Source organism: Hypanus sabinus, chromosome 9 (assembly GCF_030144855.1).
Source record: "Hypanus sabinus isolate sHypSab1 chromosome 9, sHypSab1.hap1, whole genome shotgun sequence".
Lineage (NCBI taxonomy): Eukaryota > Metazoa > Chordata > Chondrichthyes > Myliobatiformes > Dasyatidae > Hypanus > Hypanus sabinus.
Genome location: NC_082714.1, coordinates 25879032 through 25897531, shown reverse-complemented (window position 1 = coordinate 25897531; position 18500 = coordinate 25879032). Strand labels below are relative to the sequence as shown.

The 18500-nt window shown below is 40.3% G+C and overlaps 1 protein-coding gene and 1 pseudogene across 3 annotated transcripts in view; one reads left to right on the top strand and one right to left on the bottom strand.

The window, feature by feature from the left end:
* The window catches only part of snx29 (sorting nexin 29), a 572982-nt gene that overhangs the window by 320735 nt on the left and 233747 nt on the right, over window positions 1-18500 (top strand). For all 3 annotated transcript variants that reach the window (XM_059979337.1, XM_059979336.1, XM_059979338.1), the window contains one exon: window positions 12389-12505. In XM_059979337.1, coding sequence (XP_059835320.1) covers window positions 12389-12505 — 117 coding nt within the window. The remainder of the gene's footprint in view (window positions 1-12388; window positions 12506-18500) is intronic.
* Window positions 255-6176, bottom strand: LOC132398958 (general transcription factor II-I repeat domain-containing protein 2-like; annotated as a pseudogene).

The following is an 18500-nucleotide window of genomic DNA, read 5'->3' as shown; positions in this document are numbered from 1 at the left end:
ATGTGAATAGATTTGACATATTGACTTTAAATTGCAAGGGCTGCAGCTCTTTTTCCTCATAAGTGGTGAAAATTTCTATTTTTCAATTGTATAGCACAATTCCTAAACCTTTGGAAAATTGTCCAAAGCATTTTCTGTTTCTTCAGCCACCTCCTTTCATACCCTTGGGTGGTAGCAGTTAGATGTTGCATAATTTCTCCATTGGCATTTTCAACTAATATTAAATCCTTAAGTTTGTTCACTTGATTTATTTTTCAATTTGCTCTTACTGCTGGTATCTTGCCCTTTTCCTCTGCTGTGAAAACAGATACAAAGTGCTAATTTTAAAGAAGTCTGCTATTTTCTTATTATCCATTACAGTCTCCCTGGCATTGGTCTTCATTAATTCTCCTTTATCACACTTGCTCTTAAATTAAGCATAAAATATTTTGATTGGAACTTGAATATGTATTGGAAGTTTTTATCACTCTTCTCATTCCACCTCATCACTTTTCCTTCATTGCTGTCCCATTCCATTGGATTTCCACTTACCCTTGGCTTAATACTGACTCCTAGCTTACTTTTTGAAGGATTTGCACTATTGGGTGAACATAAGTAACAATTTCTGTGTGCTTGTCAATCTGTTAATATCTTCCATTTTATCAGACTAATGACGTATGGAATAACATTTTAAAACATTTTAGTGCATTCCTGAGAGATTTTGTTTTTAGTCACTTGCAAACACACCCGTGTGTGTCTTCAGCTGAATCTATCTCAAAAGTTGCTGTGAACTATTTTGATTTGTATAGTACGAAAAAGTTTAAAAAACTGATGTCGCTTATTCTGATGTCTGCTTTCTGACTGTTAGAGAATATGTAGTGCTGCAGTGACCTGTTCGTTTCATAGTAATGACCCATATTCAGGTGTTAAAAAACTAATACTTTAAAAGGTTTGTATTTCTAAATTTCTCCATTGATTTATTTTATGTTCTTTCACAAGGTGTAATTGTTGATGAAGAGGCCTGTATTTACTGGCTATCTCTTACTAGACTTGCTAATGTGAGCACTTGTCTTGAACTACTGCAGAATATGGGGCAATGGCAACTCCACAGCTTTTGAATAGAGAGTTTCAGAACTTTGACCCAGCGACCAAAGAATTGAGTCAAAGTGCTCTTCACATCTGTAGAGATTTTCAAGTTGCATCACCACCTGATATGGAGTCTTGAATGTCCAGGATGAAAGAGGTTGAAGAGAGTTGTAGATTTAGCCATTCCCATCATGGTCACAACTTTCACTATCATCGAGGACATCTTCAGAAGGTGCTGTGCATTGGAGACTCCATGCCAAGCGGTGATGCAGCCAGTCAGAATCCTCTTTGTGGTAAACCTGTGGAGATTTGCTAGTCTGTGGTCACTGGATTAAAGCCCTGAAATTCCCTATTCAAAAACTGTGAAGGTGCCATTGCCTCAGACGCTGCAGCAATTTAAGACAACAGCTAAGGAAGGTGGCATCTATCATTTACAACTCTCACCATCTGGGACATGCTTTCTTCCCTTTTCTACCATCAAGAAAGAGATACAGGAGCCTGAAGGCCCACACTCAACTTTTTAGGGACGTCTTCCCCTCTGCCATCAGAATGAACACAACCTCACTATTCCTTATTTATACTACTTATTATTTTTTTTTAAAAATATGGTAATATCTATATTTTGCTTTGTACTGCTGCCATAAAAGAGCAAATTTTATGGCATATGTCAGTGATAATAAACCTGATTCTGATTAACTCCATTTGGGTGACTTCATGACTAGGATAGCGAAAGACCTAATCCTCTGACAAGGTATAATCAACGTGAAAGAAGTCAAGAAAGCCAACTCCTGCAATATCTTCCTCACCATAAAATCCCTGGAGTGAGTTTATTATTGTCACATGTACTGAGATACAGTGAACAGCTTGTCTTTCATACTGTTTATACAGATCAAAGTGTTACACAGTTTATTGAAATAGAACAAGGAAAAACAATAACAGAATGCAGAATGAAGAGCAACAGCTACTGAGAAAGTGTAGTATAGATAAACAAAGTGCAAAATGATAAGAAAGTAGATTTGAAATAAAGAGTCCATTTTATTATGCTTCTTGTCTTAACAACCACTGTCCGTCATCAGAGAAGTGAGTACTTGTGAAATCACTGGTCTGGCCACTGTTATGTCACCTTTTAACAAGGAACCTCAGGGATGTCAGTATCATTGATTACATAATAAAGAAATTGATAGCGACAAACAATTTTTACTGGAGCATTGGGCATCATCTAGACGTTGAACCAAATAATTAAAAAAAATCTACGTTGGAACCACTCTAGCTAAGAACAATAAATTTACCTTACAGTGATACAATAAAATCTTGAAGTAATTCCAGTGACGAAGTCTGGCAGAGGGTACAGTTAGTATTGACTTTATGAAGGGGTTTGTGTTGTCATTAAAATTATCATGAAAGAGGAACTACCTGGACCATTAATTAAAAACTTCAATCTGTCCTTCACTGAGAAGCAGGAGTGTGGGTGGTTGGAGGGCTGGCTACAGATCTCCTCTTCACAAATCTGAAAAATTACAGGCCACTGCTCCTCATACAGTTTGTCACAGGTGACTCCTGGGAATAGGGAATGGGTCGGAAGAAATAATAGTTCTGAGGAAATGGTGAGCCAAACTAACCTGCAAGGGCAGGTTCTACTGTATATCTACAGTCAAATGAGGTAATACAGTAAACTTCCTTAAGTTTTGCCATTCTCCATCATCACCCTATTTCTGTTTATGTTGCTCATCCCCATGTCTCGCACCAATTGTTGCAAAGTAGTGATGGTTACCATCCTATTGTTTCTTTCTATCAATCATGAGGGATTCTTCATCATACAAAAGAGTAAACATGAGTTATCAGAAATCATCGTCAGAATCAGAATCAAGTTTAATATTACTGGTATATATTGTGAAAATTGTTTTGTGGCAGCAGTACGTTGCAATACATAATTTTTAAAACTAAATTACAATAAGAAATACATATGTATAAAATGAAAATTAAGTAGTGCAAAAGAGAATAGTGAGCTAGTGTATAAGGGTTCATATTCAATTCAGAAATCTGATAGCAGAGAGGAAGAAGCTGTTCCTAAAACATTGAGTGTGTGTCTTCAGGCTCCTGTACCACCTCCTTGATGGTGGCATGACCTGGGTGATGGGGGTCCTTAATGACTGAAACTGCCTTTTTGAGGCACCACCTTTTGAAGATGTCCTTGATGCTGGGAAGGCTAGTGCCCATGATGGAGCTGGCTAAGTTTGCAATTTTCTGCAACATTTTCCAATACTGTGCATTTTCCATACCAGACAGTGATGCAACTATTTGGGATGCTCTCATGAAACATCTGTAGAAATTTGTGAGACCTTTGGTGACATACCAAATCTCCTCAAACTCCTAATGAAATATAACTGACATGGTGCCTTCTTTGTTCGCTCTTTCCACTGATGAACCCGCAATGAGGACTGGTGTGTGTTCCCCCAACTTCCCCTTCCTGTAGTCCACAATCACATTCTTGGTCTTACTCTCATTGAGTTCAAGGTTGTGCTGCAACACCATTCAACCAGCTGATCTATCTCACTCCTGTACACATCCTCATTACCATCTGAAATTCAGCCAACAATTGTTGTATCATCAGCAACTTTATAGATGGTGCTTGAGCTGTACTTAGCCACATTCTAGTGCAGGGGTGGGCAAACTTTTTGACTTGTGGGCCACAAAGGGTTCTAAAATTTGACAGGGGGGCCGGACCAGGAGCAGATGGACGGAGTGTTTTGGTAATACACCTCGTAAAAGAAAATAAAATATCATGGGATATGTAGAAAACAAGTGCTTTAATTTCAATTGAAAATGAACAAATGCATTACAACAAAATATCTGTCTTTGAAGTCCCATGGTATTTAGCTATTTATTGAAATGACTTTTAAAACACTGAAAATTAAATGAATAAAATACAGCTTTTTTTAATAGTAACAGTTATTATTTTAAAGCACTGAAAATTCTGTTATCCTTCAAGATATTATCATCATCACTCTCCTCCTGTCTGTCTTTATTTCAAAAACGGTAGGAGATGCAGGTCTACTTGTCCTGCTCCTTCTTATTCAATTGTCCCCTGTGCCAAAACTCAACAACGACCACAAGGACAGAACAGTGACAGCGCGCCAGTATGTGGAGCGCGTTATTTGATCTGGAGCGCATTTTTTATTTTGAGAACGTACGTGCACCTGTGCACTACTCATGTCCATCACTTAACAGAAATGACGTAACATGTAAGGCTTATTGAAAAAAATATTTTCAAATGCATTTTTTACATAACACAACGAAGAAACTTATTTTTAATTTCAGTGGGAACAGTTTGGTCTCCCTTTTTAGCCAGCGCATCAAAGTCTGGATTTAGTTTTGTTGTGGCGATTCTCAGGATGGATCTGAGGTGTTGGTCAGTTAACTTGGATCTGTGGCTGGCTTTGTTGATGTTCATGACGCTGAACGCCTGTTCACACAAATAGGTCGAGCCGAACAATGCCAGCATCTTCTGTGCCGTCCTCCGGAGGTTTGGAAACACCTCTTTACCAAGTGAAGCATAAAAGTCATTCAGTTTAAGAGAGTTGAACTTCTCTTTTAAGACGGGGTCAGACTGAAGGTCGATCAGTTCCAGCTGTAGCTCCTCTGGTGCTGTTTCAGGATCTTGTGACAGGGGACAGGCCACCAACTGAAGTGACTTGTCAACTTTTTCAAAATCAGAAAAGCGACGGCAGAATTCTCTGTGCAGCGCATCCAGTGACTCGCTGTATTTTTTCACATTTGCGCCGGCCTCTTCCAGCGTGGCTAGTGTGGGAAAATGAGTGAATAACTTATTCAAAATTTGCCTGGAGAAAAAAGCCAGCTTGGATTTAAAGGCTTTCACGTTTGTGTACATGTCATGCACAAACTGATCCTTCCCCTGTAGCTTCACGTTCAGTTCATTCATGTGTGAAAATATATCCACAGCAAACGCAAAGTCACAAAGCCAGCTCTTGTTGCTCAGCTCAGGAAATTCGCCGGCCTTCCTCAGTAACTCCAAAAGTGCACCGATCTCCTCTTTGAGCTCCCATACTTGTTGAAACACTTTGCCCAAACTTAACCAGCGGACACGGGAGTGATAAAGTAGGTCCTGGTGATCCGCATCAGTTTCCTCCAGGAAAGTGATGAACTGACGGTGCTGAAGTCCCCTTGCACGTATAAAGTTGACAAGTTTTACGACAGGATTCACAACATGATTCAGCCGATTTACATAGAGATTCCTGGTGGATGATGCAGTGAAGGAAAATAACATCCTGGTCAGGATTTTCATCTTTCACTTTATTCTGTATTCTCCTCAGCAGGCCGACATTTTTCCCCGTCAAATTAGGAGATCCATCTGTGGTGACGTTGATAAGTTTACTCCAAGGGAGCTTCATATTTTCGATGACAGCAGACACTCGGTCATACAAGTCCTCTCCCTGTGTTTTTCCTTTCAGAGATTCCATTATCAAAAACTCCTCTGTTATTTCAGAAGTATTGTTAATTCCTCGGATAAAAATGAGGAGCTGAGCAGTGTCTTTTACATCGTTGCTTTCATCCAGTGCTAATGAATATAACGTGAACGACTCTGCCTTTTTATTTAAGTCGCTGGTTATATCTTCATCTATCAGTTCCACACGGCGAGTCACTGTCCTGCGTGATAAACTGATTTTTTCAAATTTGTCTTTGCTCTCCGGACACAATACACCTGCTGTCTCCACCATACATTCTTTTAAAAACTCGCCTTCAGACAGAGGCTTGCTGGCCTTTGCTAATTTGAATGACAGCATAAAACTCGCCTTGGTACTTGACTCATGAATGGCAGTTTGACGGTGAAAAAAATTTTGTTGAGCCTGTAAATTAGCTGCCAACCTCTGAGCATTAGCTTCCCGTTCTTTCGTTGACTGGTTGCTAGCATAGTTGGCATGTTTTGTGGCAAAGTGACGGCTGATATTATATTCTTTAAAAACCGCCACAGTCTCTTGGCATATCAGGCATACAGCAGTTGATCGGTGTTCGATAAAAAAATATTTAGTTGTCCACTCCTTATTAAACACCCGACATTCTCTATCCACTTTTCTTTTCTTAGCTCCACTCATCTTTACAGAAGGGGTGAGAGGTCAAAGAGTAAAGCGCAAATGTGGAGTAATACGCTGCACCTCAACAAAGGTCAATGTGTATAGAGTGCATCATCTACTGGGAAAATGCCAGAATTGCGGGGAAAAAACGTTAACAAGGTTTATTAATATAATTTCATCGAGTTCTGCAGGCCGGATTAAAAAGCTTATCGGGCCGCATATGGCCCTCAGGCCGTAGTTTGCCCACGCCTGTTCTAGTGGGTGTAGAGAGAGTAGAACAGTGGGACAAGCACTCATTCTTGAGTATGCTGGTGTTGATTGTCAGTGAGGAGAGGCTGTTTCCGGTCCACACTGACTGTTGTCTCCTGATGAGGAAGTCAAGGATCCAGTTGTGGAAGGTCAGGTTTTGGAGCTTATTGATTAATACTGAGGGTATGAGTGGTAATCAATAAATACCAGTGTGACATAAGTGCTGCAGTTGTCCAGGTGATCCAAGGCCAAGTGGAGATCCAGTGAGATTGCATCCGCTGTAGACCTATTGTGGAGATAGGCAAGTTGTAGTCCTTACTTAGGCAGGTGTTGATTCTGGCCATAGCCAACCTCTCATCATCACAGAGGCAGCACACACTGTTCTTGGTCACTGGTCTGATTGTCACCCTTTTGAAGTAAGTGGGAACCTCCAACTGCAGCAGTGAGAGATTAAAGATGTCCTTGAACGCCACCAGGGTCTGGTGCTTTGGGTTCACTCTGATGAAAGATGTTCTGACATTAGCCTTCAGGTCAGAGATCCCAGGGTCACCAAGGTTTTACATAGGTGTAGTTTTATTCTTCCTTTAAAAGCATGCATAAAAGGTGTTGAGCTCATCCGGGAATGATGCTGTACAGCCATTCACATTATTAGGTTTCATCTTATAGGGCCTGCAAAGTCTGCCAGAGCTGATGTACATCTGATTCCATTTCTAACTTCAGTCAGACTGCTTTTTTATTGTTAAAATTCCCTTACATAGGTCGTACCTGGACTGCTATTATTGTTCTGAATCAGTTGTCTTGAATGCCACAGGTCTCGTCTTCACCAAACTATGAATCTCTTGGTTCATCCATGGCTTTTGGTTTGAACGTTTCAGCTTCATCACTTACAATAATTTGTACATAATCTAAATTTAAAGATGTACTGATAAAACCTATGGTATGAATTACACAATGGATGATTGGTATGTTAAATTCCAGCCTGTTCAATCAGGAGTCTAAAGATCCTTCAGCTAAACTCTGTCAAGGTGTTTCCAAATTAATTGAACGTTCTTTGTTCAAGCCATGGGATTCTTCATTTCAAACTCATCATCCCTCCTAATCGTAATGATTAAAATGTGCAAGCAGTGCAGCTTAAGACCTGGTGATCTGGCATATGGAATTTTCTTCATTCATTACTTTTTTTGATAATATGGCATCTGCTGCACCAACTCCTTGCTAAAATCTCTGTGTGAGTTTAGTGTTTTCTTTCATGTCTACGATAACCACATTTTTCCTTAATCTAAATATCTGGGGTGTTACCTAAAGATAACACATTTTCCTTGTCCTGTTAGTCTTCCAAGCATTGATAGTTTTGCACTGTATCACACCTTAAATTCTCTGTGCTTGTGAGATTTTGTATACTACTTATGTCCAGTGTGTTTTTGTTGTGATTTGCTGAATCATAAAGAATGTCCTTCTTTTTCTTATAATTAGTTGAGAACATGGAGGCCTTATTTTGAATATATTCAGTAATGCTAGAATTCTGCATTTCTCCAGTTCTAGTCTGGTCTGTTGTGCATCCTCAGTTTCTATTCCCCTGCAATATTTTTCTCCTTCCTTGAATATTTACCATTTGGGTATTTTCAGCATTTATTCATTATAGATTTCCAATATCTTTAGTATTTTATATATCATAGTTCAAGCACTTTTTTCTTTCACTTGCTGATTAGTTATCTGCTGTTTACATCCCCGTACAGATCAGTTGTAATTAACAAGCCTTCATTTCCATTTCCCATCTGGTACCACCACAAGTTGTGTCATTCTGTGTTTCTTTGTCTCTAGCCTATCAAGCATGTTTCTTTTACCCCTTGTCTTTCCCTTCAACATGTTTGATTTCTACCTTTTCCTTGTTCTGCTAAATGATCCTTGATCTACAATGTTAATCCTGTGTCGCACTCCATAGTTCTGCTACACAAGCAATTCCTATACTTTTCAATTACATTTTGTTGCAATATATCATCACTGACATAGGCCAGAGGGCCTGTTCTTGTGTGCATTGTCCTATATTCAATTTCCAGTTGATTTCTGCTAATTAGAAACTGTACCAAAAATCTTAAGTTTGTTAACCAGCTAAGCATGTAACTGGTGAGACCTGCTACTATTTAAGAGAGTATCAGTATTGTCATTTGCACAAGTCTATGCTCACATAATTTTGTCGATAATTGCTTTATGAAGTGTTCTGAATGCAGCTCTCTGTGAATGGTTGAAGGCTGTCCAATTTTTGGAAAACTGCTATTGTAGTGGCAAAATTGATTCAAAATCAAAACAAAACAATTGCCACCAGCCTGCGAATGCACAAAGATGTTATACTTCTGTGACGCGCCCTGAGCTGCAATGATTTCTCCAAAGAGTCAAATTCCCTATTTTGATCCTGTATTAGCAATTAGCAAACATACAATTAAGCATTATTGAGTGTTAGGTATGACCTCTGTGGTCCCAAGCTACAGACTGCCACGAAATAAGTATGAATATGTAACTTATCTCCTTCACTTTTACCACGCTGCCACTAATGTGACTAGTTACCGTAATGCACATAATAAACATGTAAGATAGAGTACATGGCTTCTGCAGCTATTGATAATAAAATTATCTTCTAAATACCAAAACCATAAGTAAAGGGTATTTTAATGGCTGGCTGCTTGCAAGATTAATAGCCATTAATAAAGATGTCTGGCTGAAAAATTGTTGACTGATGTTGGTTAGATGTCTGATTTCAAACATCTCTGAGCCTGCCAGAATAAAGTTTCCAGAATATTTTAGTTACAATGATTTGTAAAAATGTCTCTTTAAATAGCCTTATAAATAACTTCCGTTATTTTGACCGAAGGCAGGTATTAAATGTTGTGCTGTATAAGGATCATTCGGATTTATTACAAAAATGATGGTTGAAATCGTTGATGTCATAAATATGAATTTGCTTGGGCTACTAAACCAGAAAATTGCAGATTTAGCACTCAGTGCCAATTGAAGATCAATTACACCCTCTGCATTCAATTCTACCAGAAGTGTTTTCTGTTGAACGTGAATTGTATAGTGACATAGAATAGCTCAGAAAGCAAAGAAGATAGATATATGAGGTCAGATGGTGAGGTACAAGGCCTAAATGTGCTTTTTTTTCATCTGTTTAGCATGGGGAAAAATGGTACCAAATTCATTGTTAAAGATCCTGCAGTTGGATTACAGGAAACGTTTAAAAAAAGGGTTAACAGGTATCAGAGAGGCTGGCTGTGCTTAAGTGGAATAATGAGCAAATCTGGATGAACATATCAAAAGTACATTGTTACTACATATAATCTTTCAGTTTTCCTGGACGTTGACATTAATGCAAGAGAACTGGAAACCTGCAAACATTAAATCCATGTTTAAGAAAGTATGTAAATCTAGCAACAACAAGCCAATCATTTTATTCTTGGTGAAGGGGAAATATCTGAAGCAATAATCAGAGACAAAATGAGTTGTAGTTTGAATTCTAGTTTATTCGACAAAAGTATGCACAGACTTGTTAAAGATAAACAGTGTTTGGTTATGCTTTTAAAGAGCAATGTACTATAGTTAACAAGAAGCTGAATTATGCTTACCTTTGGCATGTGTTTTCTTGGGTGGAGCTGGCCACCTCCTTGCTGTCTGACTTTTTTCTGTGAATTGAAAAGCTGGTATCTGTATTGACCTTGAGTAAAATACTAAGTCATTTACAAATTTTATATTATTTTAATTTATGCTAAACATTTTGAGGTTTCAACTGTATATCATTGGTACCTTTTAACATTATTTATTATTACTATTAATATTATTACTAATTATTTATTAGTAATTATTTGTCTTATTTGAGGTGTTGTTAAAATATCTCTGATTGTTCATATATAATCAAGTCCAAAGGACTTTGACAGCAGCAGGCTGTCAGAAAGGCCATCACAGCAAACTGGGAAATGGTATCTCAGGATTTGCCATCTGTTGTGCTTTAGGTCTTTTAAAAGTTTTTTTTCTCAATTGGTACAGAATAAATGTACAGCAGCATTGAATCCCATGAAATAAAAATGAGCAGAAGCAGCAGTGGTGTGAAATTGGTTTAGAGGCAGAGAGTGTCTGAGTGAATGATTGTTTCTCAGCTGGAGATAGATATACACGAGTGATCCTCAAGGATCTCTGATCACAGTTTTTTATATATGTCAATAATCTGGATTTGGGGCGCGATTAGGGGTAGACTGTAGTAAACGCTGTACTGGAATAATTTTTTCTTAATTTTTGTAATACTCAGGAAAATAATAAAAGTAGTTTTAAAAATCAGCCATTTGCCAAATGAATTATAGAGATGCAAGATTTGTTCATCTGGAGCAAGAAACAAACTGCTGAAGGAACTCAGTGGGTCAGGCAGCATCTATGGAGGCAAAAGGATTGTTGATGTTTTGGGTTGTGATCCACATCAGGACTCTATTATGAAATAGTGAAGTCTTGATTGTTTGAGAATCCTTATTCTGGGCAGCATCATTTTTATTTTCCTTACTTCAGTGGCCAGAGGTGAGCTCAATCTGACCTGTCATTATTTAAAATAAAAAAATATAACAGATGCTGGAAATAAGAAAATGAAGAAAGAATGCAAGAAAAATTCAGCAGGTCAGGCAGCATCTATGGAAAGAGAGTCTGTTAATGTTTTGGTTTTGGGACCTATTATCAGTTAATTGAAAGCTTATTGTTTACATTTTTGTCTATTAATGGATCTCATATATAACCATATAACAATTACAGCACGGAAACAGGCCATCTCGGCCCTTCTAGTCCGTGCCGAGCGCTTACTCTCACCTACTCCCACCGACCTGACTCAGCCCATAACCCTCCATTCCTTTCCTGTCCATATACCTATCCAATTTTGTTTTAAATGACAATATCGAACCTGCCTCTACCACTTCTACTGGAAGCTCGTTCCACACAGCTACCACTCTCTGAGTAAAGAAATTCCCCCTCATGTTACCCCTAAACTTTTGCCCCTTAACTCTCATCTCATGTCCTCTTGTTTGAATCTCCCCTACTCTCAATGGAAGAAGCCTATCCACGTCAACTCTATCTATTGCCCTCCTAATTTTAAATACCTCTATCAAGTCCCCCCTCAACCTTCTACGCTCCAAAGAATAAAGACCTAACTTGTCCAACCTTTCTCTGTAACTTAGGTGCTGAAACCCAGGTAACATTCTAGTAAATCTCCTCTGTACTCTCTATTTTGTTGACATCTTTCCTAGAATTCGGCGACCAGAACTGTACACAATACTCCAGATTTGGCCTCACCAATGCCTTGTACAATTTTAACATTACATCCCAGCTCCTATACTCAATGCTCTGATTTATAAAGGCCAGCATACCATAAGCTTTCTTCACCACCTTATCCACATGAGATTCCACCTTCAGGGAACTATGCACCATTATTCCTAGATCATTCTGTTCTACTGCATTCTTCAATGCCCTACCATTTACCATGTATGTCCTATTTGGATTAGTCCTACCAAAATGTAGCACCTCACACTGATCAACATTAAACTCCATACGCCAACTTTCAGCCCACTCTTCTAACTGGCCTAAATCTCTCTGCAAGCTTTGAAAACCTACTTCGTTATCCACAAAGCCATCTATCTTAGTATCATCTGCATACTTACTAATCCAATTTACCACCCCATCATCCAGATCATTAATGTATATGACAAATAACATTGGACCCAGTACAGATCACTGAGGCACACCACTAGTCACCGGCTTCCAACCTGACAAGCAGTTATCCACCATTACTCTCTGGCATCTCCCATCCAGCCTCTGTTGAATCCATTTTACTACTTCATTATTAATACCTAATGAATCTGCAATAGCTGGATAGCTAATAGCTGGAATCTGAACAACTGAGTGAGTAATGCCATAGGTTTTGTTTCCTTCCCTCTAATTTTCTGCTTTTTTTTGTATTTTAGGTAGCAGAAATGCATGGAGAACTGATAGAATTCAATGAGAGGCTACACAGATCACTGATGGCCAAGGAAGCCCTCATCTCACAGATGAGGCAGGAGCTGATTGATTTAAGAGGACCAGTAAGTAGCTTTGTACTGCCTGCTCATCAATAGTGATAACTGTGGACACTGGGTGATTGATGGTCTAAGGATCAAATGAGCATCCACTTGAAAAATAAATATTCTAATGATGTATGAGGTGCGTAAAATCTACTAAGAGAAAAGGATATCAAGCTATATCATAAAATGGATAAATGTAGCCGAGACATATTTGGAAAGAAATAGTTCAGAATCTTATATCTTTGAATGAAGAATTAAAAATCTGAGAAGCAAGTGCAAAGAGCTGTCCTTTGAAGTGCTTTTTTAAAAATCAAACTGACACCTTCTTAGCAAAAGCATTTAAAAATGTAAAACAAGAGAAAATCTGCAAATGCTGGAAATCCCAACAACATGCACAAAATGCTAGAGGAACTCAGCAGGCCAGGCAGAATCTATGGAAAAGAGTTAACAGTTGATGTTGCGAGATAAAGGATGAGAAGTCAGCATAAGAAGGTGGAGGGAGGGGAGGAAGAAATACAAGGTGATAGGTGAAATTAGGAGGGGGAGGGGCGAAGTAGGGAGCTGGGAAGTCGATTGGTGAAAGAGATAAAGGGCTGGAGGATGGGGAATCTGATAGGAGAGGACAGAAGGCCATGGAAGAAAGGGAAGGGGGAGGAGCACCAGAGGGTGGGGATGAGCAGGTAACGAGATAACATGAGATAGGGAAATGGGAATGTGGAATGGTGAAGGGGCCAGGCATTACCAGAAGTTCGAGAAATTGATGTTTATGCCATCAGGTTGGAGGTTACCCTGACGGAATATAACGTGTTACTCCTCCAACCTGAGTGTGGCCTCATCACGACAGTAGAGGAGGCCATGGACTGACGTGTCGGAATTGGACATGGAATTAAAATGCGTGGCCACTGGGAGATCCCGCTTTTTCTGGTGGACAGGGCCTATGTGCTCGGCAAAGCAGTCTCCCAATCTCCATTGGGTCTCCGGTAATGCCCGATATACAGGAGCACCGGATATAGTAGATAACTCCAACAAACTTATAGGTGAAATGTTGCCTCATCTGGAAGGACTGTTTGGGGCCCTTAATGGTGGTGAGGGAGGAAGGCCAGGGATAGGGTTCCTCACCTGCCTCCCTTCCAGCTTAACACATTCACCATACTTAAAACAACTCCAACAGGATCCCACCATCAAGCACATCTTTCCGTTCACCCCACTTTCTGGTTTCCAAAGGGATTGCTCTCTATGCAGCTCCCTTGTCTGCTTGTCCCTCCCTAATGATCTCCCTCCTAGCTCTTATCCTTGCAAACAGAACAAGTACTACACCTGCCCCTACACCTCCACCCTCACTACCGTTCAGGGCCCCAAACAGTCCTTCGAGGTGAGGTGAGGTGGGGTCATCTAGTGTATTTGGTGCTCCCAGTATATCAGTGAGACCCGACGTATGTTGGGAGACCACTTCACCAAGCACCTACATCTGCCAGAAAAAGTGGGATCTCCCAGTGGCCACACATTTTAATTCCACTTCCCATTCCCATGCCGACATGTCAGTCCTTAGGCTCCTCTGCTGCTGTGATGAGGCCACACTCAAGTTGGAGGACCAACACCTTATATTCCATCAATAGACAATAGACAATAGGTGCAGAAGTAGACCATTCGGCCCCTCGAGTCTGCACCGCCATTCTGAGATCATGGCTGATCATTCACTATCAATACCCAGTCCCTGCCTTGTCCCCATATCCCTTGATTCCCCTATCCATCAGATATCTATCCAGCTTCTTCTTGAAAGCATCCAGAGAATTGGCCTCCACCGTCTTCCGAGGCAGTGCATTCCACACCTCCACAACTCTCTGGGAGAAGAAGCTCTTCCTCAACTCTGTTTTAAATAACTGACCTCTTATTCTCAATCCATGCCCTCTGGTACTGGACTCTCCCAACATCTGGAACATATTTCCTGCCTCAATCCTATCAAATCCTTTAATTATCTTAAACGTTTCAATCAGATCCCCTCTCAATCTCCTCAATTCCAGCGTGTACAAGCCCAATCTCTCCAATCTCTCTGCGTAAGACAGCCCTGCCATCCCAGGAATCAACCTAGTGAATCTAGGCTGCACTTCCTCAATTGCCAGAATGTCCTTCCTTAAACCTGGAGACCAAAACTGTACACAATATTCCAGGTGTGGTCTCACCAGGGCCCTGTACAAATGCAAAAGAACATCCTTGCTCTTGTATTCAATTCCCCTTGTAACAAAGGCCAACATTCCATTTGCCCTCTTCACTGCCTGTTGCACTTGCTCATTCACCTTCATTGACTGGTGAACTAGGAGTCCTAGGTCTCTTTGCATTTCTCCCTTACCTAACTCGACACCGTTCAGACAATACTCTGCCCTCTTGTTCCAGCTTCCAAAGTGGATAACTTCACATTTATTCACATTGAATGACATCTGCCAAGAATCTGCCCACTCACTCAGCCTATCCAAGTCTCCCTGTATTGTCCTAACGTCCTCTTCGCATGTCACACTGCCACTCAGTTTAGTATCGTCAGCAAACTTGCTGATATAGTTTTCAATGCCCTCATCTAAATCATTGACATAAATCGTAAAGAGCTGTGGTCCCAATACAGAGCCCTGTGGTACCCCACTAGTCACCTCCAGCCAGTCTGAGAAACACCCATTCACTGCTACCCTTTGCTTTCTATCTGCCAACCAGTTTTCTATCCATGTTGAAACCCTGCCCCCAATGCCATGAGCTCTGATTTTACTCACCAATCTCCTATGTGGCACCTTATCGAATGCCTTCTGAAAATCTAGGTACACAACATCTACTGGCTTACCCTCGTCTAACATCCTTGTTACACCCTCAAAAAACTCCAACAGATTAGTCAAGCATGATTTGCCCTTGGTAAATCCATGCTGGCTCGGCCTAATCCTATTTCTGCCATCTAGATGTGCCACTATTTCGTCCTTAATAATGGACTCAAGCATCTTCCCCACGACTGATGTTAGGCTAACAGGGCGATAGTTCTCCGTTTTCTCCTTCCCTCCCTTCTTGAAAAGTGGGACAACATTAGCCACTCTCTAATCTTCAGGAACTGATCCTGAATCTAAGGAACATTGGAAAATGATTACCAATGCATCCGCAATTTCCTGAGCCACCTCTTTTAGAACCCTCGGATGCAGACCATCTGGACCCGGGGATTTATTAGCCTTCAGTCCTACCAGTCTACTCATCACAGTTTCTTTCCTAATGTCAATCTGTCTCAATTCCTCTGATATCTTATGACCCTGGCCCATCCATACATCTGGGAGATTGCTTGTGTCCTCCCTGATGAAGACAGATCTAAAGTATGTATTAAATTCTGTTGCCATTTCCCTGTTTCCCATAACAATTTCTCCCAATTCATTCTTCAAGGGGCCAACATTGTTCTTAACTATCTTCTTTCTCTTCACATAGCTGAAAAAGCTTTTGCTATCCCCTTTTATATTCTGGGTATCTGGGTAGCTTTCAACCAGATGGCATGAACATCGGTTTCTAGAACTTCTGGTGATGTTCCCCCTTCACCATTCCCCAATCCCATTTTCCTCTTTCACCTTATCACCTTAACTCCCCCGCTGATGCTCCTCCTCCTTCCCTTTCTTCCATGGTGTTCTGTCTTCTCCTATCAGATTCCCCCTTCTCCAACCCTTTATCTCTTTCATCAATTGATTTCCCAGCTCCTGACTTCACCTCTGTCCCTCTCTTGGTTTCACCTATTGCACACTACCTTGTATTTCTTCCTCCTCTTCTCCCTCCTTCTTGCTCTGACTTCTCATCTCCTATCTCGCATTGTTGACTGTTTACTCTTCTCCAGAGATGTTGCCTGGCCTGCAGTGTTCCTCCAGTATTTTGTGTGTGTTGCTAAAAATGTAAAAGGAACTAGCAAAAAGAAATTCACAAAGGAGCAAAGAAAAGTGAATTATAGTTTAATTTTAAGAAACACATTCAAATTGCAGAGAAACTTTGCACTAATATCATTAGCACTGGAGAGGTTTCTTAGGTTTTCTAGGAAAGTGTGGTTTGATTTAATTGAAGTACAACTAAACAATGAAGCTTCTTTGATGTATACTTGTTCTTAATCCTAACTCGAGTCTCAATGCAGCATTTTGTATGTATGGATTCCCAAAAAGTTTCTTGAAGTACTAAGTATGTAAACTTGATTTTATTTTATTGAATTTTCAGTAGGAGTTAGTACACTGTTAAATTTATTAAACTGTTCGGTTTCAAATTACATTTTTGAGCATCTCTGCTCCCATCCTTGTCCTTGGGACAGGACAGCTTGGATGAGCTGTTCCAGCTCTGATTCACGGCACAGCCTTGGATTTTTCTGGTCCTGTGTAATTTATTTTTGCATTGCATTAACTCACCAGTATGTTTGCTGTTTGCCCTGTTCCAACAGCAAATCTTGCATGAGCTGGTTGTTTAATATTGGCATGATATTGAACTGCATTGTTGCAATCTAACCCAACATGGTCCAACTATATATGGATAGATGCATCAGCACAGAAGATGTGCGCTTCCTATCTTGGGTTTCAGTGGCGCAGCTATACATAAGACCATAAGACATAGGAGCAGATTTAGGCCATTTGGCCCATTGAGTCTGCTCTGTCATTCAGTCATTGCTGATCCTTTTTTTTCTCCTCCTCAACCCCATTTGTCGTCCTTCTCCCCATAACTTTTGATGCCATGTCCAATGAAGAACCTATCAATCTCTGCCTTAAATACACCCAACGACCTGGCCTCCACAGCTGCACGTGGCAGCAAATTCCACAAATTCAGCACCCTCTGGCTAAAGGTATTCCTCTGCATCTCTGTTTTGAATGGACGCCGCTGTATCCTGAGGCTGTGCCCTCTTGTCCTAGACTCTCCCACCATGGGAAACATCGTTTCCACATCTACTCTGTCTAGGCCTTTCAACATTTGAAAGGTTTCAATGAGATCCCCCTTCATTCTTCTAAATTCCAGTGAGTACAGACCCAGAGCCATCAAACATTCCTCGGATGATAACCCTTTCATTCCTGTAATTCCTGTGGACCCTCTCCAATGCCAGCACATCTCTTCTAAGATGAAGAGCCCTAAACTGTATACAATACTCAAGGTGAGGCCTCACCAGTGCCTTGTATGGGATCATTCTACTAATTGTATGTAATTAGCTTCTTAAAGATCTCGGGCACAGATGATTTTAAATATAATTCACTGGGCAAACAACATTTATTTTGAAATATGGTGGAGAAAAATTTGCCCATTAAGAAATTTTATCTTAATATTATCAGGAAGCAAAATTAAATAAGCTGTAATTGTCAGAAAGGAGAGTTATTTCCCAGTAATGCTATGCTGATTAATGCTGATGATGGACCAATTTGAAATCAGTAGCTAGCAAGTGCAATTTACAATTTTCAGTGCATATGTTGTACTGTGGGATGGAATAGGAACTGCATGGTGTTAATAGGAAAGATTATCTTATCTTAATTATGTACACTGAGTTGCTTTTAGACAACAAATTTTGAATCATTCAAGAGCTTAGCATTTGCTTCTAAAGTGACTGGATCCAAATGGTACATTTTATGAAGTTCAAGTTAGGCTTCTAAGTACCTTCTAACCTAGCTTTACGTGGCAATACAGTTAATGTTCAAAGTATACTAAGTTTGAAGGAGATTGTGACAACTACTTGTTACGTCCGTGGCCCCCTCCTTTTTGAGAATTGCAAGATCACTATTAAGTCAGGGCAGGAGACCCAGGAAATGAGAGAGAGACATGCAGAATCCACAAAGAGTTTGGAATGTGCCCTGGCCTCCGAAAGGCAGAACCATTGATAACGGCTATTGTCTCTTGGAGATGGAATTGTGTATTGAATACTGTACGATTCATCGAAGCCCCCAGGCAATGAACCGAGGGGGGTTGGTGGAGGGATTGCATCATCCCAACCTGATTGACATGTGAGACCCTGTGAGCCAGGATAAAAGAGGGTCTGGGGAACAGCCCCTTCAGA